The sequence below is a fragment of the Podarcis gaigeae genome (genome assembly GCF_964106915.1).
Source record: "Podarcis gaigeae genome assembly, chromosome: 14".
Taxonomy (NCBI): Eukaryota; Metazoa; Chordata; class Lepidosauria; order Squamata; family Lacertidae; genus Podarcis; species Podarcis gaigeae.
Genome location: NC_139690.1, coordinates 47764483 through 47789449, shown reverse-complemented (window position 1 = coordinate 47789449; position 24967 = coordinate 47764483). Strand labels below are relative to the sequence as shown.

General features: G+C 46.3%; 1 protein-coding gene and 1 long non-coding RNA gene across 4 annotated transcripts in view; one reads left to right on the top strand and one right to left on the bottom strand.

Annotated features, from left to right (window-relative positions):
* Window positions 1-956: 956 nt before the first annotated feature.
* Window positions 957-24967, bottom strand: part of TOM1L2 (target of myb1 like 2 membrane trafficking protein) — a 49528-nt gene continuing 25517 nt past the window's right edge. The window contains exons 12-16 of one of the 3 annotated variants that reach the window (XM_083711597.1): window positions 23943-24018; window positions 19587-19652; window positions 11953-12012; window positions 8278-8314; window positions 957-7416 (exon numbers count right to left, since the gene is read on the bottom strand). In XM_083711597.1, coding sequence (XP_083567723.1) covers window positions 7262-7416; window positions 8278-8314; window positions 11953-12012; window positions 19587-19652; window positions 23943-24018 — 394 coding nt within the window. In that variant the 3' untranslated portion in view covers window positions 957-7261. The remainder of the gene's footprint in view (window positions 7417-8277; window positions 8315-11952; window positions 12013-19586; window positions 19653-23942; window positions 24019-24967) is intronic. The other 2 variants (XM_083711598.1, XM_083711599.1) reach the window with 2 other exon arrangements.
* LOC310831409 lies at window positions 8528-11568 on the top strand. Its single transcript, XR_014557861.1, has 2 exons — window positions 8528-8939; window positions 9058-11568. It is a non-coding gene; the product is annotated as an uncharacterized lncRNA (long non-coding RNA).

The following is a 24967-nucleotide window of genomic DNA, read 5'->3' as shown; positions in this document are numbered from 1 at the left end:
ATCAATGAAAAGTGGGCAGCAGAGCAGGCCTTTTGCAATTTAATCGGACATATTTTTCTGTACCTCCTACGTTAAGTAACACTCCTGTTGGCAATACTCCTACCTTCATTCCAATGAGAATTCTTTTGAGTACTTTGAAGCAGGAGGGGAGAAATGACCTGGAACATGGTTGCTCAAGAAGGTGCCTGATTATCTTCTCCTTCCACTACCTCCACCGCCCTGTTTCTTAGCATAAATCTCCCCCCCCCCCCGCCCCGCTGCAAATTTGGTCAGTCATGAAAAACTAAACCAAAACTAGCATCCTGGCCCAATTCAGGGTGGGTGCATGGATTTAATTTTATATAGGAAAAAGTATTTTGGACTTTTTAGCTTATAGACACTTATCTGGAAGGGGAAGGATGTCGTCATGGTAAGAGGGTTATAAATTTTCGCGTAGTGTGGAAGAGGTATGGAAGAGGATTTTTTTCTCACTCTACCCCCCCATGTTTTTAAAACTGTCATCCAGTAAATACTGCTGGTATTTAGGAACACAATCATGGGGGGGGGGGGGAGCTTGCCATAAGCATCTGGTTTATCAATGGGAGAAAAGAACAGCGAGCTACATGAATCTTTGGTCTGTTCCATCGAACTCCTTTTTATGTTCAAAGCCAATGGTCTCCAGCTTGTGGGTTGAGAACTACTTGTAGGTCACACAGCCTGATCCAAAATAGGTTGCAACAGGAGCACTGCCACCATGCAAATATGCAGCAGGAGATTAAGAATTCGGTCCCCCAAAGCATGTTGGGGTTTAACAGCGGGTCCTGGGTCTGAAAAGGTTAAAGATACCTGTTCAAAGCTCTAGGTGATTGAGATCCTTTTGCCTTTAAACCCACGAAATCCTGGGATGCGACTGGGCAATACATTCAATCCATCACCACACGGCCAACATTCACGTCTAGTCGTTATCGCTGTACAGGTTTGCACTAATGGTATTTTATTGGAGTATTTCACATGCAAGAATGAAAGGAGAAAAAAAATGTACAGAGACCGACGGACAGACAAGAGTTAAGTGACAGCAGGTTAATTAATACATCCTGATGCAAAAACCGTTTAGCAGGTTTTCGCTCACACAAAGAACACCATCACTAAAAAGGAGAGAGAGAGAAAGAGAGAAGCCAGGATAGTTTTAAAGGCATTTAAAGAATTAATTTTTACATAGCTGTCTTTACATTTTTTAAAAAACAATTCCCTTTCCCTGCCCACCAACCTTCTCCCCCAAACAAACAAAACAAACAAATATTTTCAGTAAATAAATATTATCCACTTTTAATCTGGACACGCCTAGAGCTTTTTAAAAAATATACAGATGGAGACACTATGACACAGGTTACGGTGGGGTGATGCTATTGCAACAGTTAGCAGACGTGGGGGGGGGGGGAGCTCATACTAATTTTCTTATAAGAGCAGGAAACAGAGTGTGGGGTTATATGAGGAACCAGGACCACAAAAGGCCAGGATTGGTGTTTTGTTTGTTTTAAAATCCAAATAGTTAGCAGGTTCAGTCACTGCATGCCTAAGGTTCAAAAGGACTGTACAGAAGATTTGGAAATTTCTAAACAAGCCACTTCCTGTGAGATTATAAAAGGGTGTTGTGGGATCACAAATTCAGGTGTGGTCCACACTTCTGTAGGTATCAAAGCAGGGTGGAGGTTAAAAGGAGACCAAGTGCTCACGTCAGATGCTGGATAATTAAAAGGGCCCAATTCTCGACTGCTATCTTGCAGCTGCCATTCATCCAAGGCCGCCCTGTGTTGATGCTTCTATAGCTGCAGCTATTAACTTTAAAGTCAGCATTTAACACCAGAGGGTTGAGCAAAGAATTGGGTCCATACTTCCTCCATGCCTTCTGTGCTCTCCTGAAAGGTCATAAGACCATGTTAAGTTTGCTTTCCAGGCTAAGCCTGCAAAGCCTGCTCAAATAAACACCCCAAGTTCCTCACTTCTGTTTAAGAATCGGGAACCTGTGGCAACGTCAGGTGCTGCCGGGACTCCCAACAGCCTCAGCCAGCATGGCCAATGGTCAAGGTTGATGGGAGTTGTGGTTTAGTGGCAAGCTCACCTATCCACACGAGACATTTTAAACTGGATTGAGACCGCTTCAAACTACAAAAATCATCGTTTATGATCTGCACCCCCCTCCTGCAAAAAAAAGAGCCCTGGGAACTGTTGCATTGGGAGAGTGCCATGAATTGTGCTAAATGCATCTCAACTCTTTGCAAACAGGCATTTCCCAGAGATCATTTGGGCAGGAGACACAAAAACAGAGCCAAAGGTTTAAAGTTTGTGGGGTCAATAGGCCATTAACCAGGGGGATCCCATGCCCTGCACCAGTTGTCCTTTTCCTGGCAGTAAGTACCAGTAGGGGATGCTTTCGCCTCTCTTTGAACCTCACAGGGACTGAATCAGACTTTCCCAGTTTTAGATGACAACTCCCATCAGCCCCAGCCGGTTGGGGGCAACATAGTTTGAAACATCTGGAAGGTACCAGGTTGGAAAATGCTAAACCGAATGAAGGTTTGATGCACGCTAGACTGCCAGAAGTGAGTGCTGAGGAAGCTCTGGTGTTCTTTTCTCTGTGCAGGGGGAAAGTGCAATGAAAAGGTTTAAAATATCCCCATCTCCTGTGCTGAGGACACTTTCTTCACTGATCTGCCAGCCACCACCCAGAGGAAGGGCTGGCAGCCAACTAGAACCCCGGCAACCTTCTTTTACAAAGGAAAAAGTGCTTCCCTATCCCTGGACCCCTCTTGTTCCTCCTCTGCCTGTCCTCACAGGACAGGGATGGGGAGTGACAGGAAAAGGCCAGGCCCTGCTTCTCCTGCTGTAACAGTAATGCCAACGGGACAGCTATCTTCTTATCCAGATTACCAAGATGGAGCACCTACAGAGAGCCATTGTGCTAGCACAACCAGTTCCGGGCTGTGGACAGCAGGCTTGAGGTCTGGGCCAACGGAAGCTGGTAGCGAATGCTCCAGGGAGGCAGGTCTCCGACTAGGGAATGGGAAAGAAGGTGGCCTTCTTGCTCTGGCTGGAAGCCTCCATGCCCCCGTTTCATTCTTTCCCCATTCTTCCAGGAAGCTGGAAGGTTTCACTGTCTCCCTCAAAGGCTATGGTCCCATCCACACTATTAGTTTAAAGCACAGCCGTTCCACTTTAAACAGTCATGGTTTCCCCCGAAGAATCCTGGGAACTGAGGTTTGTTAAGGGTGCTAAGAGATGTTATGAGACCCCTGATCTCCTCACAAAGCTGCAATTCCCAGTTTGGTTGAACAACCCTTCCTTCTTCCCAGGGAACTCTGGGAATCATAGCTCTGTAAGAATAGGCGCCTCCTCTCAGCACCCTGAACAAACTACACTTCCCAGATTTTTTGAGGGAAGCCATGACTGTTTAAAGTGATATAATACGGCCTTAAATGTATAATGCAGATGGGGACAGAGAGACAGAAGCTGGAGGCCAGTCTTTGGAAACTTTGTGTGCTCCAGATGTTTTGGACTAAAACTTCCATCAGACTCAGCTGGGTGGTGGGAGTTGCAGTAGAAAACATCTGGAAGGAACCAGGATGGCGACAACCGCACAGCTGTATGGCCAGGACAACGGCCAAATGGTCACTTTCCATTTCTAAGATGCTTTGTTATAATTTAAAGGTTCTTCTCCTGCCCGGCACACATGTGGTTATTTAACAATTTCTTCATAGCCTAAGAATTCGTAACAGGTTTTGCTATTGCACCAGTCTTATACAGATTTGAATTCTACACATAACACTTTAAAAAAAGGGGGTTGGTGGTACAGAAGGAACATGCTATGCACCTCCTCACACATGGAATATATTTTAAACGGAAACAATTCGTTTTCTTTGTTCTGACACCTCAGAACACAGAGGTGTTAATAAAGATACTGTAGGAGATGTGTTTCTTAAAAAAAAAAAGGAACAGGTGAAGGGAGGTAACAATTAAGGTCCCAATCCAGCAGGGATTTCTCTCGTACAAGTTCCCGCTCACTTCAGTGGAGATGATGCCAAGAAACTTCCTACAGGATCAGGCCAAAAATAAATATCCGAAGCCTAAATGATGGGCCTCATTAGTGTTTGAGCAAGGATCCCAACAATAATTTAGTGTCATTTAGTGATTCCTAACACAGATAAGGGATTTATTTTTTAAATGGATAGTCCCACATTCTCGTGGATTTATGCCACCTGGGGTCAAGAGTCTTCCCTCACTTTTGGCCTCAAATACAATAGACAGCCCCTTCTCTCTTCACCCCTGTGAATACGGCAATGGTGAAGATGTTTGGAGAGCAAGGAAGTAAAACTGAGGGCAGAAAGGCCTGTGGAAATAAGGACAAAGGGATGAAATATATTTAAATTTCAACTTCCCAGTTTGGGCGTCACAAGGAAGCAATGGGAGGTCATTGGGATATGAGACGCTAGGGAAACTCCCCAAAAAGCTCTGGCAGGTGTTCGGTGAGTGTTGCAGACCAACCTGGTGCCCCTCCAGATGTTCTGGGAGCTGCAGTCCAAAACATCTGGAAGGCACCAGGTTGTGGGAAGGCTGTGCTAGGACACAGCCAGAAACCTAAGTTCACATGCTCCAAGGGCATCTAGTTGCAGGCGAAAGAGCTGGGTCATCGCGGGAACATCCTAGGGCTCTTGAGCCAAGGGACCTTCCTCCTGCAGCAGGAACTGCCCCTGTTGGAGAGCATCTAGGCAGGGTGGAAGCAAAAATGTCCGCATCTCTCTGACACTAATAAGTCATTTCATTTCTCACCAAGCCTAGACTGGATGAGATTCTTCTCCACTTTGCCAAAACAGCCGGCAATGGCTGCCTGCTTTTCTTCTCCTTGCAACAAATCCACCTCTAAAGGGATCTCAACGCTGCTGGAACAGGGATGGGGAACCTGTGGTCCTTTGAGTGGTTGCTGGGAATCCAACTGCCATAAGCCCCAGCCCTCACAGTCAATGATCAGGGATAATGGGAGCTCTAGTTTACTCACATTGGGAGGGTCCCAGGCTCCCCAATGCTGAGCTACTACAAAGCAATGGAATGGACACAACTGGTTTCTACTCTGGGTGACATGCTAGAGACAGAGCCCTGTGCTAGAGACCTGGTCCTCCTTCTTAAAGTAGCCAGGAAGCCAGATCACAGCGTTAGAAGGTCAACATGAAACACACACACAGGTTACCCAAACATTCTTGCTTGGGAGTAGTGCCACAATATCCACACAGGCAGGTAGAGAAACCACCATTCAACCGGACTAGACATGGGGCCAGACAACGCATCGAACAGCCACGTCCAAAACAGTGCTTCGGGTTGCATGAGCTTTTAAAAGCATACGTCCGCTGAGCGGACGGTGCAAGAGGCAGCAGAATGGGGGCAATATCATTTCAGACTGCGGCTGTTAGAGGGCCCTTTTTGAATACTCTTCCTTGTAAACCTTCATAGCAAAATAGAGACCTAACACTGTAACAAGAAAAGATTCCAGCTTGCTCCTTTGCCTGCTGCGCTGGATTTTGATTAGTACGGAATATTTAAAACAAGGAAGTGGTGCAGCCCACTCAGTTACCATAGGTCTCTACCACATCACCCTGCTGCATGGGGGTGGACCAAGTCAAACATCAAGACTAGGACCTGGGATCAAAACAGCAGAACTAACTGCAAGGCAGGAGGTCGATCCGTATATGACAGACAGTTCCACCACAAAGCAGAACGCAACTCCCGTGGTTTGATTTAATCCTGCACAAATACGTGACGTGTTCCTAGGGAGGGGGCAGTTGCTATTTTCCTCCTGGATGGACCCTACATTATACCCTTGGACAGGTTGAAACCACACACCAAATTGTCAGTGGATCGCATGGGGTGCTCCCATCTCAGAGCACCTCTCTCCGCCAGGCAAAACACCCATACAGGTTCATCACCCAAAGTTACCAGTCGTATGGAGGCCCAGGAAGTGGCAGTCGTGCTGGACCAGCAAAGCAAAAGCAGGCAAGATCATCTCCTATACTATAAGGGTCACTTCTGCCTTCTCTAACTCCACTTGGCAGGGGATTTGTAGGAAGGCCACAGAAGCCAAATACAAGTACCCTGTCGAGAATTTGGCACAGCCTGGAAATCCTGGGTGCTAGCGGTGGCAGAGGGGCACGCAGACAAGACGGGAAAAGCCATCACTTAGAACGCAGTAGCCGGGTGCCAACAAGGGTCGTCATTCCAGACTATGCACCACACTGTCTCTTGCTTCTCATTGAAGCTTCTCCATTCAAAATTTAAAGTGCAGCTTCCTTGCAATGCACACAGCAGCCCAGCTGTGGCCAGATCGTACTCCCAGGATTCTCAGTGACACCTCTGTGGCAAGGACAGAGGAACTATTCTAAACCCCTTTCCACGTGCGTCTCACATACACCCATGCAAAGCAGGCTTTTGGTATGTGTGTGCCAGGAGCCCACCTGGCAAACACGGACACTACTTTAAAGACTGCCCTGCCCATTTTGGGGGGGGGGGGCTTCTTCTCCCTTGTAGAGACAGTGTACCCGCTAAGAAACATGGCCTACCTATCAGAGCCAGGTCACGATCCTCACTGCAGTTGACCACCTTAGGGCAGAAAGCCAAACAAACATCCCATGAAAAAGATCCACAACCTAGCTGGGGAGGGGGAACAGGCAATGCATGGCGCCAAATTCTGGGACTGGAGCAAGACGATAAATTTCTTTTGTGTTCAACCTATGGGAAGGCTATGCCGGTTTTTGAAAAACAGGCACCTAAACACACTTCACCGCTATCAGAGATGCACCAAGCATGTTGCACTTTGGACTGGCTTGTGGGAGAAAGGAGGTTTTGGCTTAAATCAAAGACAGGACTGCCCTCTGCACAACTCTGTTCTGGATCTGCCGGGAATGTGGGGAGGTGAGATGAGAAAGAATTCATGCATTATTATTATTATTAAAAAAGAGAGAGGTTCTTGGTATTGACCTGGGTGGGTGGGTGCGAGAGAGAAGGAGCTTAGCAAGTGGGCAAGGACAGCCACAGAAGTGACAAGGCTGGATGTAAATACTCTGTGAAATGTTAGCTTATTCGGGCTGGATCGCTTCCAAGAGGTACGAGAGGCCATCTATGGAATCCAGGAGGGGCAAAGGGAGCTCGTCGCTAGCTGGAGAGCACGAGGAGGCCGCTGGAGTGCGCGGTTGCCTTCCTCCACACACGCACACGAGGAAGAAGAGCCGAGGAAGGAGCGTCACAGGGCAAAGAGGGCATCTTCAGAGCGCTCCGGCTTCTTTTTGCTTGGGGGGTTTGCCGTCGTCGGTGGCGTGGGCTCCTCCTGAGGTGGCGAGGGCAGGTTGGGGATCCTTTCAGCAGCTTTGGCGCGCTCCTCTAGGAATTTGTCAAACTCTGCAAGATTTTTAAACATAATAAAGAGTCTATGTTGCGATTTAGGGCTAAAGGAACTTTGACACAAGCTATGGCACGAGGATGGCTGCGGGGGCTATGCAGCTCTGCAAAACTGCCCCCCTTGCAAAAGGGCCTCCTGCGGCAGAGGCCCTAAAACAGAAATGGAGAACCTCAGGCCTTGGGGGGGGCCAAAGGATCTCTATCTGGCCCTCAGGACTCTCCCCGACCTCCCAAGCCTCAGCCATGTTTCCTTGAATTCTGATTATGCTTCCTGCTTGCCTGAATGGAGGATAGAATGGGGTGTGCATGTATGTATGAAATGAATCTACTGGGAAAAGGTAACTTTCACATTCTTTGCTCTACCCACTTTTACCTCTGCTACCCATGCACACCACTGCTGTCACCCAGAAGGGGATGTGGCCTTCAGGCCGCCCCAAAACATCCCTGGGGAACCTGGTGCTCTCCAGCGGCAAGGAAATATGCAGGTATCTCACATGGCCACGTTGTTTTGGAGAACAGGAAACTGTTCGCTCTCTGCACTTTTCAGAAACCATTTAAGACATATTTGTCCCAACAGGTTTTCCCAGCTGAATCAATCGACCTCTGCCATGGATGTCAACTTTGTATTTGTTTAAAAAAAAAAATGCTTATTTTTCATTCTGTTATACACTGTTTCTTAAAACAACTAAGAAGTATTTGTTCTTTTAAAGACCATCCTGCCTGCCACATTCTGAACTTTTTTCCTGCACTCCCAAGGTATCACAACATACAGAGTCCTGCAGGTGGCTTTGTGCCTTGCAAGAATTTTACTTGAGTTTGTGTGTGTGTGTGTGTGTGTGTGTCCCATGCTTGCTTGTTTACCTTCACTCGTCACTCCTTCTTCCAGTTCGTCTCCTTTCTGCAGTTGGAATGAAAGTGGGGGTGGGGAAGAGAAAAGAAGTATCAGAACATGCTCAGAAAGTCCCTGCGTAGCTCATACCTCTAAGGTGCTTCCAGCACTGGAACGGAGCAATCAAAATAACCAGGTGCACCATTAAAGTCAGTTGATGGCATGTACACAGCTAGTGTGATGTACACACCTTAAAACTAGACCAACCAATATTCCTTCTGCCACAGGCAGTGGCTGTCTCCACTATCTTGTCCTTTCCATCAGAGGAGGAGGAGAACAGGCCTTTTCCAACTCAAGTCAGGGTCACATCAAAACAGGGACCCCAAATAACCATTTTTCTTACACCTCCACTAAAAAGGGGGCCATGGATGGACTACTACAGGAATGCAACCAAGTTCTTTGTCACACGGGCAAGCCAAGAAGTCGCTAAGAAACGTTTGCTGGAAAGGTGACTCCCCAACCCACCGCCACCCCAGCCCGAGGTCTGGAATAAAAATCAATTATAGGAAAAATGACTGGATGTAAAAAGTTGGAACAGAATCCACATTGCATCCCTGAGCAGTAGGTTGAAAACCTTCATGCACAAAACGGCAAGCAGTTTCACAAGCAAAATCAAAGGCTGGAGCAGCCATAGGTCTTCTGTCCTCTTTTGCATTTATCAGGCATGCAATCTGCAGGGAGAGCCCTCCTGATCATACTGTGGTCTACTAAAGTTTGGTTTTCCCATTTTCTGGAACAAGCTTCCTATGTAGATTAGGCAATCCTCAGTGAAGGGATGCTTTTGCAGACAGCTAAAGACCTTGATGTTTGCCCTGGAATCTCCTGACTGCTGACACTGAGGATTTTGCTTTATTTGTTGTTGTTTTATACAGCTACTGTGTTTGCTGTAATTATGTGTGATGACTATTTGGATGGCTTAATTGTTGTTATTTATTGATTTGTTTTCATGTAAAGATTGTGCACTGCTTTATAAACGAAAAGCGGTATAGAAGGGGTTTAAAAAATAATTAAGTTCTTCTCATTTATTTTTAAAAGCTGCATCTTCATTTGCTGCATTCCGCTACCCCAAAGGAGACTGTTCCAGGTATTTGGGTGAGGGGGAGAGGGAGGTATCATAGGGCCCGTCCACACCTCGGCTTAATGTGGCTTATGAATCCCTGGTTCCTCTTTTAATTTCCCCTCGTCCATGTGGTGTTCTCCCAACTACTGCTGTCCCAAACTTTCTCCTCCCTCAGCTTGGAGAGTCCCGAGGCTTTGAACATCCAAACAGGAAAGCTACATCTTGAGGGCTGGCTCAAGACATTTTGCTGCCGGAGCTGAGGGACAGGATGGTGCCCTCCCACAAGGAACATACAGAAGCCACTTGGGCTGGCAGTTGAATCTTACTCCAGTGCTGATGAAAGAATAGTGTCTTCCATGGCACTTGAGGGCAGCAAGCTAGCCTAGACGTGAACAGGGCAGCTGATGCAGCTGCCTCACTCTGTCTCACCGTAGGGCCGGCCCTGAATGATCATTTGGATCAAGAGCACAGTGGACCTACTGCCTGGTGGCGTCTCAGCAGCAGCCAGGGCAGTCCCACCTCCAGTTCCAGCATTTCGGCCCACGTGCAAAAACTCGGGCGCACCTCCCTGCCTTTCTTTGGTCAGCTCGGGACTCTATATTCAGAGCAACCACTGCTAATAGTAACAAATCAATGGCAAAAAGCCTTAATAAAATATTACAAATAAATTTAAAAAACACACATAGAAAGCCGCTGCTTTGCCCTCTAGATGTTCTGGGTGACAACTCCCATCATCCCTGACTATTGCCTATGGTAGCTGGGGCTGAAGGTAGTTGTAGCCCAAAACATCTGGCAGGGACCACATTTTGCTCTGTTTATTTTTTCAAAATCAGTCTCCATATACAGATACACCACCCACCAAACACACACTCAAATTAGAGAGCCATTCTATGAATTAAACAGGTGGGCAGGGGAGGTTAAGCAGATTCTGGGATGTACCACTTGAGGGGGGGTGCATGAGCGAGAGAGAGAGCGTTCTCATTAGGTAAACTAGTACATTTGAAAGAGGGCTGTTAAAATCCCTCCCCTCCCTGATTTTGGGCTACTTTACTTACTTGAGGGATGAATAAATATGATCCCAGCACACACCTCTGACTTTCCTCCCCTACCTCAGCCTATGGCCTCACACTGCATCTCTTGGACCTGACCTATGTATGCAGCAGAATGGACTGCACAGCATGTCAGGCAAAGAAACATGATTGCTGAATGCCCCTCAAAGAGAAACAAAACAAAACCTCAAGTAGAAACTAGCGCACCACAGAGAAAGGCTGCAGCCTAGCCCTCTCCCTGTTGTGATAGGCTTGCTCCTTATAAGGTGGTTATTTTGGCTGCTTTTGGGATCTCCCTTTCCCCCCTCCACCCCAGCACAGAGGAGGCTATTGATGCTCATGGCTCTTCACCTTTAGAGATGCAGTCCCTTCTACCGTTTCATTCATGGGGATGCTCTGGTCTACTTACATTGCAGAATCAAGTGGAAATAAGATTCTAATATATCTGAAGGAGAGTCTCCACCCCCATCGTTCTACCCGGACACTGAGGTCCAGCTCCAAGGGCCTTCTGGTGGTTTCCTCACTGTGAGAAGCCAAGTTGCAGAGGGCCTTCTTGGTAGTGGCACCCACCCTGTGGAACGCCCTCCCACCAGATGTCAAAGAGAACAACAACTACCAGACTTTTAGAAGGCATCTGAAAGCAGCCCTGTTTAGGGAAGCTTTTAATGTTTGATGCATTAGTGTATTTTAATATTTTGTTGGAGGCTGCGCAGAGTGACTGGGGAGGCCCAGCCAGATGGGCGGGTTATAAAGAATTTTTTTTAATATTGTTGTTGTTGTTGTTGTTGTTGTAGGATGGAGTGTTCATGTGTAAATATGCACCTGCAGTTCCCTGCAGGATTGGGAACAAAACATCGCAAGCTGGAGCGCTCCTGTTCAGAATGCAAGCCAGCCAGCCAGCCAGCCATGCCCTTTTCCAGAACACTCCATTCCATGTCCTCCCCCGCTGCCTGCTTTCCCATTCCACATGCAGCTGCTGGGTGACCTTGGGCCAGTCACACTTCTCTGAAGTCTCTCAGCCCCACTCACCTCACAGAGTGTTTGTTGTGGGGGAGGAAGGGAAAGGAGAATGTTAGCCTCTTTGAGACTCCTTCGGGTAGTGATAAAGCAGGATATCAAATCCAAACTCCTCTTCTTCTCTTGAAACATTTTTTTTTTAAAAAAACCTATACAGGGCTGCCTTCAGATGTCTTTCTAAAGGCTGCATAGTTACTTATCTCCTTGGCTCGGGGGTCACATAATTCCATGCGCTCCAACATTTCTCTAATGAAAATAGGGACGTCCTAAGGGAAAGTGGAACATTCCGGGATCAAATCAGAAACCAGGTCGGCTTCTGTAAACCCGGGACTGTCCCTGGAAAATAGGGGCGCTTGGATGGGCCGCGGAACAGAATCCCTCAGCGCTAATATGGCCACAGCTGCTCACAGACAGCGTTGCTTTTTCCCACTGAGAGGAGTGATGTGCAGAAACATATCTTATGCAGAAACATATCAAAGGAAATTTTTAAAAAGTAGCAAAACAAAAGAAGAGAGTCTTACCACGTCGGTACCGAGCCATTCCTCAATGTCATCCATGACAGAGGACTGTGTGACGGGAATCTAGGGAGTGCAGCAAAGAGATAGAGCGAGGCAGGCAAAAAATAAAACAAGGACACCACACATCCACAATCATGGCCACAGAATGAGAGGGAAAGAGGAAAGGGAAAAAAAGAGGGTTGGGGGTTGGAGAAAAAAACATATGCTGTGTGAGATGTATCACTGCTGTGAAGAATTGCAATACAACAACAACAACAACACCACAAATAAAGCAATGAGCAAAGCAAGAAAACATCTCGGCAAACAAAAAAGGTTGCGATGAGTGAAATGGCCGGGGTCTGGCTGTGTATCTGAGGGGAAGGGCCGGCATGGCTTTGAGTTTGAAGGACCTGGTTCTCTTAAGGCTGGAATATTAGATACGGCTGGATAGGATGTGAAATCCAAAACATGAAGGAAAGAGGTATCCATGACATGCCCAATGGCTCACCGCAAGAGATCAAGAAATGGAGACGGGAGAAATGAATTGCACCAATGACAGAGGGAGCCTGATCTGCAGGTGCAAAGCTTGGGTCTGGTTCAGAAGCAACATGAGGTTTGCACACTCCTTCCTCCGTGCATGGAAGGAGGCGGCCGGCAATTTCTTCTGCAGAACTAAGCCTCCGCTCGTTGCTGAGAATTTGCCTTGCGTGCAGAAGGTTGCCGGTTCAGTTCCCAGCATTTCCAGGTAGGGCTAGGAAAGACTCCTGCCTGAAGCCCCAGAGAGCTTCTGCCGGTTACAGGTGGGCTAGTATCTTGATAGAAATGTGTTTTGTTTAAAAGGCTGGGATAAGAGGGGAAATGGCAAATTTGCAGGTCTTCCAAAATTTCCAAATCGGGGATAATAATGGATAGATCTTTTTAGGAATGAATGCCTGGGGCTTCATTGGCAAGATGAACCATAGGGGCATAGGGTGGGGAGAGAAGAGACAAGAATAGCAATAGGACTCCCCCCCCCAGCTTTTGAAATGCATTAGGTCCAATATTCAAGCCTTATAGAGACAGGAATTATTGGAATCCCTTATGAATCCCAGTGGGGGAATAGGAGAAGCAGGCGTGAGGTGAGGAGCTAAAACAGATGGAGGAATTCACCAACATTTCTTAGCTCAGCTGAGCCTTTACTTAACACTGTCCCTTAGTTGGATTTTTTTATATTTAATGCTACTAAACTTAACTATGGCTCCAAGTGTTTTTGTGTTATTCATATTGCTTAGGTAGTATTTTTCTGCATAAAGCAAAGGCTCCTAGTGCTCTATTGCACTAGGATGGAAAGCTAGAACTGAAAGCTATGGGCGTACCTCTGCTAGTCATTGTGTCCATGTTTGCAAATGTCCCAGAGGGATGATTCAGGCTGCAATCCCACACCAAATGACCTGGAAGTAAGCCCCGTCGAATTCAATGGGGCTTACACCTGAGTCAACATGAGTAGGACTGCAGACACCAGTATCTCACTTCCCGGTGCTATCCCTGACCTGCAATGGAGGAGAGCGCACTGCCATTTTCTCACTGGGGCTGCCATTAGACATTGGGCGGCTGGGATTTTCCCCAGCTCTGTTTTGGAGAGGAATAAACCACTTAGAAACCAGTTTGGCATATAAGCTGCCTAATAATAATGCTAATAATACCATGTGAATTGAGTAAATCCATAGAGGACAATATCAGATTTAAAAAAATATATCCAAAGGGGTTCTTTTAGACAAGTGGAACTTCCACTTTGCACCTTTTCCATGGAAAAGGTTATAACTCTGTGGCAGAGAAAATAGGTTCAATCCTTGCATCTCCAGTAGGGCTGAGAATGCTCCCTGCTTGAGACCCTGAGAGTCACTGCCACTCACAGTAAACAATGCTGAGCTAAACTGGTGAAGTCCATGTTCTATGCAGACAAGAAACCTCTGCATTTCTCTCACAGAACTTCCGTGGGCTACAAAGGATTTTTGGGTCCTATGTTCCAGGGTGCATAGGCAGCTCAAACAGAACAGTGCCCAGGCCTCTGGAGTGTCCTGGTCACCCTGTAGGACCTCATAAGTATTCACCAAAATCTACTCAAAACTCTCTTGTGGCTGAATATTGCAGGGAAAATTGGAAAAGCTGGTCTTTAGGAATAATGGGGATCCCCAAAAAACCCCACAGCTTTGAAAACAGCTGCTTGAGATCACCAGAGTCAGACTGGATAAGCTGTCAGCTTCAACATGGACCCAATGAAGAATAAGTTATGAACCCCAGAGGAGATGATGGATAACTCCCAAACATTTAAGGGCCAAAGGTTTCCTTCGTTTCCACTGCAGATTAGCCATCCTCTTCACTGTAACACTTGGAAGGCACTTTAGTTTCAAAATATGCAGTAGCCGAGCATGTGATGTTTCATCATGCAACCCAACACTTCTCTTTAAGAGAACCATGAAACAGGGCTCTGTGAATTCCACCACTCCGGAGTAGAACCGTGGCCATTTAAAAAGTAAAGCATGCAAGCTTCTAGTCCTTGAGAAAAAAGAGACGGTACCATAGAGCCCAGGTGTGTCTGGTGAAATTTCCTGGGCTTGGGAGTGGAGATGTGCTCTGCCTGGTGGAATTTGCTTCTGTAAGATGTAGCAAAGGCTGCTAACTTAAGATGGCTTTGGAAAAGGAGGACAGGGCTATGGCTATGGTTTGCCTCAACTGTCAGAGGTAGGATGCCTCTGAAAACCATTTGCTAGGTGGGAATCACAAGTGGGGAGAGCACTGATGTGCTCAGGTCCTGCTGATGTGCTTGCCAGAGGCATCTGTAAGAGCAGGGTGCAGGACTAGACGGGTTTTTGGTGTGATCCAGCAGTGTGATACAGCTGCTAGTGTGACTAGCAGCAGCAGCAGCAGCAGAACTACATGAAATATGGCAAGTACCCAAAACTAATTTTGTCTGTTTGCACAATTCATCCAGGTTGCAGGATCCAGCTTTTCCTGATGCACTTCAAAAGCAGCACCCTCATTTGGCTCTGACAACTGGCATGGCCTGAAGAGGGAAGTTCTAGAAAGCATTGCACTGATATGCTGATATTGACCTACATTGGGCCAGCAAGCAACAGCTCATAAGACAGTGCCAGCCTCACCTTAAGGCTGTGCAAAAAGTAACCAAGTGGGAGTAAGTAGGAGAAAAAGAGATTGCAAGCCCAGGTTCTACCAGCTTGCACAATATACAGTGGTACCCCGCAAGACGAATGCCTCGCAAGACGGAAAACCCGCTATACGAAAGGGTTTTCCGTTTTGGAGGCGCTTCGCAAAACGAATTTCCCTATGGGCTTGCTTCGCAAGACAAGAATGTCTTGCGAGTTCCTGCGGGGTTTTTTCGCTCCCCCCCCTTTCCTAATCCGCTAAGCCGCTTATCAGCTGATCCGTTGATAAGCCGCTTAACAGCTGATCGCTAAAAGCCGCTAAACCGCTAATAGCGCTAATCCGCTAAGCTGTCAATGGGTTTGCTTCGCAAGACGAAAAAACCACTAAACAAAGAGCCTCACGGAACGGATTAATTTCGTCTTGCGAGGCACCACTGTAAATAACATGCATACATAGCATACTGATTTGGTTACAAGCCTGACACTCTCCTCATCCTTCCAACAGGTTGTATCATTCCCTCTAAAGTTTTGGTTTTTTAAAAACATTCATTCACTGTCATTTTAATCGACAGCTACTTTAAAGGAATTCCAAACCTGGTCCAGATATAGGGAGGTGGGTATGAGACACCACGGCTGCCAGCTACTCAGTGCTGTGCAGAGTTGGCTTGCATTGCAAACTCACAGGACTGGCTTTTCTCCAAGCTCAACCCTGGAAAGAGAACAATTTGTCTCGAACGAAATGTGGCAAGGGCACTCCCACCACATTAATAATGCTATTGTCCTGTGCAGATCTGGGGTTGCAGAACAGGGTCAAGATGCAGTATCAGATATTTGCTGGTCGTAACCATGGCTTGCCAATTCAGACATCATGCCAAGCTGTTGCTGACACAATGGTTTTGGATTCCGGCTCCATGGCCAAGTGCAAGCCATGGTGTGCCAGTTCAGATCTCACAGCAAACTATGCTTAAGCTTCCCAACATCTGGTTTGCGATGAGGTCTATAATGAACCACCATATGGGATAAAACCAGGGATGTGAATTCTAGTATAGTTTGGTGGAATGAAATGGCACCAAAAACTGAAGTTTACAAAGGTGAGGGGAATGCATTCTTTTTAATTTCTTTGGCGAAGTCTGACTTTAGAAGAGGGTAATTTGAGCAAAGTTTCTGGTCCAAGAGACAATATTCAGCGGGGCGTCCCTCTGGTCCTCTAGCCCCTTTCAGGTGACACTGACAGAAGACAGCATTAAAATAAAAACTTTTTTGCTTTACCTCAGTAGAAAACCATGCCATACCTGAGTAGAACCATCTGTACTAGGCAACTTGTAACTCCTGCAGTTTGTCAGTTCTGTTACGTACTCTATTAATGGACATGGTTAAGAGCTACTGCTAATTCAGACAGAAAACTGGGTTACGGATTAGTTAGATTCTAAAGGGATGCCAAATACATCCGTTTTAAAAACAAGGTTAAAATGCCCTGTAAGGGGGAATAAACCAGTCCCCTACAGTTGTTATGGCCGACACAAAGGCTGCAGTATCCTTTTTCCCAAAGTGAACAAACACAAGCCAGCAGCAAATATGGGCAGGGCAGAAGGAAGAGTTTTGTACTCCCCCCTATCAATTTTAAATGGCAGCAGAGAAAGCGAGAAAAACATACTCTGGGCTTCTCTGACCCTTGGGAACAGCACCCAAGCAGAACCAAATTGTAGGATGAGTGACAATAGGGGAGAGTTGGAAAACAGACTCCCTAAACACACCTGATGTTTGTAAGAGAAGGAATGAGGTATGGAATTGCTCTCTGCTTCCTTCTTCTGCATCTTCCCACGCACCCTCCCATCTCCCTGGAGAGGAAAATGTAGGTGCTGTCGCCTTTTGGGAATAGAAGAGAATCAAATCCTAGAATTGGAAGGACCACAACCTGCAATGCAGGAATCTTTGGCCCAATGTGGAGCTTGAACCCGCAACCCTCAGTTTAAGAGTCTCATGCTCTACCGACTGAGCTATCCCAGAGGCATCAGGATACAGAGGGTTGCACATACCCTCTTTGAATGGCTGAATTTGTCAATTTTGGTTTCACTCAGTTTATCATCTTTAAGATCTTAAGTTCAGTTCTCCACATTACCACATCAGTTTGCAATTCCCTCACTGGAATTCACCGGCTTGTTTGTGCAAACATCTCCTGCGCTCACTTTTTTTTTTTTTTGGCAAAGCACTGTTGCCTAATATAATGCAGGTTTTTTTTTCATGTTATTATGACAAATACATCCATTTTTTATGGACACTTTACCACAGTAGCTGCATTTTTGCACACATTACCTGGCTGGAGAACTGCGTTGTGCAAAGTGCAAATTTGGAAGGATGGCTGCATTTTGCTTTGTGCATTTGTTTCGAAAAGTATAAATGCTTTAAATGCTAACTGAATCTAGTTTCTCCCCTTATTCCTAAGTTGTTCACCAACAGTGATTGTTCTCCTCTCCTTGGGGAGGCAGCAGAAGCTTCTGGAACACTGTGGTACTCTGTTTTGCCTCTCAGTTGGGTGCACTCCCCTGCCCTCAACCCTACTCAGCCCCATGTTTTATCTCTTGCAAGGCAGCTGAGTTGCAAGTCTAAGGAAAGGGAACTCCAAAGCAGAGATGAAGAACCCATGGCTCTCTAGATGTTAGTAAAAGGTAAAGGTACCCCTGCCCGTACGGGCCAGTCTTGCCAGACTCTAGGGTTGTGCGCTCATCTCGCTCAAGAGGCCGGGAGCCAGCGCTGTCCGCAGACACTTCTGGGTCACGTAGCCAGCGTGACAAGCTGCATCTGGCGAGCCAGCACAGCACACGGAACGCCGTTTACCTTCCCGCTGGTAAGCGGTCCCTATTTATCTACTTGCACCCGGGGGTGCTTTCGAACTGCTAGGTTGGCAGGCTCTGTGACCGAACGACGGGAGCGCACCCCGCCGCGGGGATTTGAACCGCCGACCATATGATCGGCAAGTCCTAGGCGCTGAGGTTTTACCCACAGCGCCACCCGCGTCCCTCTCTAGATGTTGGAGGATATCAAATCTCTGACTACTTGCTACGCTGCTTGGGACTGATGGGAGCTGTAGTCTAAACACCCTCCCCGCACTCTAGAGTTACAGCTTGGCACCCTTTGCTTCTTACTCCTCAGTTCAGGGCACATTAAACATAAGCGAGGCTGCAAGGTCCTTCAAAGCTTTTCCTGCTTGGCTCCCATTGTGGCACCAGGACTGCAGAGCTGAAGGGAAACACACATTTGGCCTCTGTCAGGATGGGTCAAGGGCGCTGTCTTCACTATATTAAACTGTCACCCTGCTTGGATACTTTGCTCCCAGGATACCATGTTTTCCGAGGAGCTAAGGGGGATTATGGAAGTATATTCCAAGTCCCCATGGACGTAAGGCATTCTGCCTAAAGACTACATTTAGCCATAGCTAGTAATATGCTTTCACCAAGAGAAAAATCACCCAAGGGGTATATCTACACTAGAACGGCTATATAAGACTTTGATTGTCATAGCTCCACCCCATCACAGCCCAAGAACTCTGGGAATTGTAGTGCAACAAGGGTGCTGGGGCTCAGGGCTCTAAAGTCCCCCTCGGACAACTACAGTTCCCAAGATTCCCTGGGGAGAGGAAATGGCTCAACCATCAGTTCCCAGATGCAGCACAGCACAGAAGCTCTGCTCTCTGTTCTTCAATGAGGCCTTTGGGTGATTCATATTCTACAGACTTTTAAATGGTTTTTTTTGGGGGGGGAGCTATTGTTTTGTTGTTTTAACTATTTATTTGTGATGTTATCTTGTGTTTTTATCTTGGGAACCACCCCGAGGTCTTCGGATAAAGGGTAGCATATAAATCTAATAAATTAAAAATAAATTTAAAAAATAATAAGAGGATGCCCCAACAACAGATTTGCATTTATGTTCAGCCATATTTAGTCCAGCAGATACACTCCCCTGTTTTGCAGGAAACCCACTTGGAAGCCTCTTGCAAAACAATGCACTCTATCTGTTTCCGCTGCTCCAGAGCAGTGTAATATGATCTGAGCTTCTGGTCATACTGCTTAGTGCTGCAGGGGCAGGTTATGAAACTTATTTTATTTTATTTTTTGCAAAACGAACACAAAACCTCCCCATTTTAAAGAGCAGAACTTGTGTTTTGGAGGAAATGTGGATACTGCACATATATATTTCTCTCTTTTTTAAATTGGGACAGTGAAAGGAACTGGAGAGGTCCATGTGAGTTTTAGAAACAAACATGGTAATATACATGTTTCTTCGCTGCCACACATCCCTGTTGAAAAATATCTATCCCAGGTCTCCTAAACTTGGCCAGTGGTCCCACTTCCCCACCCCTTCACAGGTGGGGACCCACCTCCTTGCACTGTCCAATTTGCGTTCTTTCAACAGGATGAGTGACAGGTAAACAGAGGATGGTTATGCTATTTAGAGGAGGAGATGGGGGTGAGGACAACAAGGGGTGGGGCGTCACTCGACTGGCGAAATCCTCCTCACCATTCCTTGCGTCATTAGCCACTTGTCTATGGGCTCCATGTCTGAACTGCCACTTTTACCTCTCCTCTGTGTTGAGAACAGAAATTCCCATTAAAAAGTCAAAAGGGGTGCTGGGGGGTGGGGGGACACAGGGAGACGACAAAGCAACAGCGAGATGGAGAGATTACAACATTTCCTAAAGACGAGCCCATGACCTCCAGGCTTCAGATACCACTTCACCCATCCCCGGTCTGTAAATTATTACTCACCTGTGGCAAGTAAAAACAAAAAGAAACAACCCAAACCAACTTTCAGGTCTTCAAGCGGAAAGTTTCTTGGAAGGAAAGGTAGATCATTTCTGAAACACACCTTGCTTTCTGATAGGTGAAGGCATACAAGCTGGCAAAATGTGTGTGTGTGTGTGTGTGTGCGCGCACACACACGTATTTGATTTGCAAGGAAGTCTCATCCTCCTCCAAGTGACAATCTCAGTTTTCTGGCCAGCAAACTACTGTGAACTGAGAGTACCAGAGAATTATCGAGGGCTTTTTCTCCCTCGGGTGCACACTGCCCTAAGAAGTGGCAGCTTGTGGCTGCCTGAGTTACCCACCTGGGACCCTCTGTCCAAGGCAAACACTCTTTTCAGACAAATAAATGAGTTTCTGGTCAGGTAAACACTACTTGCCGTCGTCATTATATGAAGATAGATTAATATTACTAAATTCATGCCTTTTAGCCTGGAGTCACGCCCTCACCGCGACTTATAATATAAAAGCAGTAAGATAGGGTTAGCCACTGCTGTTCTAAGTTCTCCCCACCAATTACTAACGTATAACTCTGCTTAGCTTCTAAAATCTCATGAGATCAAGCTTGTTCAGGGAGGTACAGTAAGATGCTTGCACTGCCTTAACCAGAACCCAGGCAGCTTAAGGTTTTAACAGTGCAATCCTTATGAATGGCTCCTCAGGAGTAAGTCCCACTAAATTCAATGGGACATTTAGGCTGTAATCCCGTAGGCAAGGATTTAAAAACAACGTGCCAGAAGAAAATCATTTTAGGCCTCCACACTCCACACGCCTGCCAATTAATGAACAGGTCAGCATACATGTTTTAAATGACTCTGTGTGTGGTATTTTCTAGAAAAGTCAGGAAGCAGTTTCTCCTTGCATCCCTATCCAAACCAATAGGCAATGTAAACTCCCTGCACCAGCTTCAATTATTCTTGTGAAATGCATTTTCTCTCATCTGTTAGGGATCCTCCTGAATATTCTAACAATCCACTGATGACAGAAAATGTGCATGCACACCAAAGCTCATACCAATAACAAACTTAGTTGGTGTCTAAGGTGCTACTGGAAGGAATTTTTTTATTTTGTTTCGACAATGAGCTACAGTTCACCAACACTTTGAGAACACACTGGAGAGCAAAATGGCCAGAGGACATCTTGGCAGGAGGATGAAGTCTGAAAACATGCACGTCTTTGCACACTTTGACCCTGTTGGGTTAACTCAGAGGAGCCCTTTGAACTGACAACGCTGTAGGCTGATAACAGCTACACTGATGGGGGAAAGACAAGCAGCCCAGGTAACCAAAGCATGAATCAAACAGGAGCGCAGGTTAATAGAGAAGGATGCTCATCCAGCTGCAAGGTGAGAGCTTTCTCAGAATTATTATTTATTACATTTCTAGCCTGTTTTCCTCCCAAAGGAGCCCAACATCGAAGCATTATGGCAATGCAATCTGAATTAAAGGAGAAACAAACTTAAAAACAATTCATAAACCATCTAAATCACCATAAACCATCAGTAGCTGATTTCGAGGTTGCCAGAGCCAGTATATTTCAACCACCAAATTTGCTGGGTAAGCAGGAAGGTTTTTAAATCTTTCCTGAAAGTCAATAAGGGTAGAAACAGAAACACCTCGCTAGGGAAGGCATTCCAGAAACGGGGAACTGCCGCTGAGAAGGCCTTGTTCACAGGTCAGTGACGGAGGTGGCCCCAGCAACAGGGGCCTTCCCCTGATGATCACAAGGCTCGAGATGGCTGAAACTGGGGGAGTTGCTCATTTAGGTACTTACCACACCTTGAATTGGGCTTGGTAATCCACCAGCATTTAGCACAGAGCTGTCGGGGCTGGTGACACATGGGCACATCAGGCTGCCCCTCTTAGCAACCTGGCAGCCACATTCTGCACTAGCTGCAACCTCCAGACTGTCTTCAAGGGAAGCCACACAAATAGAGCATTGCAGCAGTATAAGCAGGATGTCACTAGAGCATGGGCAACTGGAGCCAGGCTATCCTGGTCTGAGAATGGCCATAGCTGGCGACCAGCATAAGCTGAGCTTAAGTACACCAGAAGCCACCTGGCAAGTCAGTGACAAATCAGAATCCAGAAGCACTCCCAGAGTACGAACCTATTCCATCAAGGGCAGTGCAACCCCTCCCAAAACAGTTTGTAAACCTAATTCACAGACACAGGAATTGCCCATCATCTCTGTCTTATCAGGATTCAGCCAAGTTTTGGCTCCCAGCCAGCCTTTCACTGCTTCCAGAAATTTATAAACTGCTTGATCACAAAGCTCCCCGGGTGGTGTACAAATAAAAATAAAAGGTTGAAGAACACTGACTACTACATTCTAGAATATGCTTTGCCTATGCCAGTCAGAAATGCTTCCAGACTCCACCTGTCTACTTTCATTCATTGATTCGATAGGATAATTTATACCCTGCCTTGCAGGATACATATCCTTCCAAGGTCGCCTGCAAGAAACGTTAACCTGATACAAAAACAAAACCTGAAAACATATTTTACTGGAGTGTGAGAATCCAAGATGAAGAAAACCCTTATACGATACTGGAGGAAATATAAATGGAACAATTTCTGAAAAAGTATTATGCTTATTATTTCTATATATATGCTAGTAGTGATATTCATATCTATATGTGTTCTTATAGGTTATTTATCTAAATAAACATCCCTAAAGTGATTTGGTTGGATTTGTAATAATTTGGAAAATTAATAAAAAATAATTGGAAAAACCCCTAAAGTATCACCATCTACATATAACATTTATTTCATTTGCTTAAGGTGGGGTGGGAATCCCAGGCCACTTAGTACAGTGGTACCTCGGGTTAAGTACTTAATGCGTTCCAGAGGTCCATACTTAACCTGAAAACGTTCTTAACCTGAAGCACCACTTTAGCTAATAGGGCCTCCTGCTGCTGCCGTGCCACCAGAGCACAATTTTTGTTCTCATCCTGAAGCAAAGTTCTTAACCCGAGGTACTATTTCTGGGTTAGCGGAGTCTGTAACCTGAAGCGTCTGTAACCTGAAGTGTCTGTAACCCAAGGTATCACTGTATCAAGATCCTTGGCACAGAGCAATTGGTGACAAATAGGCCTGGGGTGGGCAGGAGTGAGAAAATACATCTTGAGCATCCTGTGAGATGTTCTTCACCTGCTTCTCTCTCCTCTTGGAAGCCTTCCCGTAGGACCCCCTGTGACTGTGGCGAGGTGGTAAAATTGGTGGTGAGAAGTCCAGTTTCTGCCAGTCTCACCTCTATTTTTCTCTAGCAGCTTCCCTCCATTTATCATCATGCCCCACAGCTCTTCCTTCTCCTACACACACTCAGACTTCAGGACCCCTCCAGGAAGGCCATGCCCCCACCCCACACCCGGAGTGCAAGGAAACCCCTGGAGAAGGCCAGCTCGAATGCTGCTGCAATGTATGTGCTCTCTCACGCCCCCAAGAGGACAGAACACTAAAGATGAGAAGGTGAGTTCAAAGGACAAATGTTGCCACCCAAAGGATGGGAAGGCAAATGGGATGGAATCCACAGAGAGATCGGGATTCCTCATCCAGAGAGGTGAATGGGGAGAGAATCACTGCCCCGACCAAAAAGAAAAATAGAGGGTTGTCTTCAGGGAAGACCATTCATGCTCCCAGTTCAGATCACTGGAAAGGAGGTTTTAGAAAGTTGCCTGCACCGACCACAAGTTCTAATTTATATTTATCCATACAAAGTCAGAGAATCTAAGAGTTAGGCTTGCTTTCTGAGTCAGCGTTCGGTGTGCTGCTAACACACGTAACTGGGGGGAAACAGGCAACCTTCTAGATAAATGTCAGGCTAGATACCTGTCAATTCTCTCCAGAAATTAACATGAAGTATTCAAACCTTAGACAGTTCTAGGAAAACACAATTTAGCACCACTGACCACACGTGCTTCACAGCTCTTTTCTGCAATTTGAAGCCGGACGCACGCAAAAATCTCAGGATAGGACAGAAGGAAAAACATGAGTCGCATTCAACGCTCTCAGCGAAGCTTGAGAGCAACCCCCCTTTGTCTGCAATGGAACAGGGCCGAGAAGCGCCTTACCCCTCCTGCGTTGTGTTTCCGAACATCCAGGGCAGATGCCAGTCCTTTAACAGCCTGGGGGTCTTCGTACGTCACGCTGAAACAGAAGAGGGGCAATGAGCATTGCAAATACCCAGGCAGCAGCAAATGCAAGAGTAAGAACGGAAGACATCGGGAATGTCATCTATAAATTGAAGTCCCAGGAGTGTTGCCAGGTGCCTCCATATAACAGTTCCACGCTGAGGAGCAAAATATTAAGCCCCAAGCACAGTCATTTATACGTTTCTCTTGTCATTTGTTCTTTTCAAAAACAAACAGCAGCCTCAGGCTTGAGCAGCTGGTCCTACGTTTTCAAGCATTGGCCGTTTTTAAGGGCTTTTTTTAAAAATAAAAAAGTGCTTACCCTCTAGAGTCCCCTTCCCTTTCCCTCTGTAGCTAGTAGCCTTTTTCCACCTGAAGAAATTGTGGGCTAAAAATCAACAAAGCAGGTCTCTCCTCCTAGATGGAGAGGGAATTCTAAAATTGGCTTTGCCCAAGCTCCTCGCTGTCCAATTCTGCATTTTTAAATGCAAATGCAATGAAAACATCACTGAGGTCCTTTCTTGTGTGCCCCCTCCATGAGAGGCCCAGAGGGTGGCAACACAAGAATGGGTCTTTTCTGCAGTGGTTCCCTATTTGTGGAATGCTCTTCCCAAGGAGACTCACCTGTCACCTTCATTACATATTTTAGGTGCCAGGCAAAAATATTCCTCTGCTCCCAGGCTTTTGGCTAATTCAACAATCTATGGCCTTTTAAACTGTGAGGGTAGCTACTGCTTTTGTTTATTACTACGTTATGTACATTTGTGTTTTTATATTTGACCCTCCCATGAAGACTGGTACATAAATTTAATAAATAGAACAAATAACAACCATGAGTGGGGAAACCTTTGTCCTTGCAGGTGTTGTTGAACTGCAGCTCCCATCAGCACTAGCAAGCATGGACAGTGGCCAGGGATAATGTAGAGCAGAAACCTCTGGAGGTACAAAGGTTCCTCACACCAGAT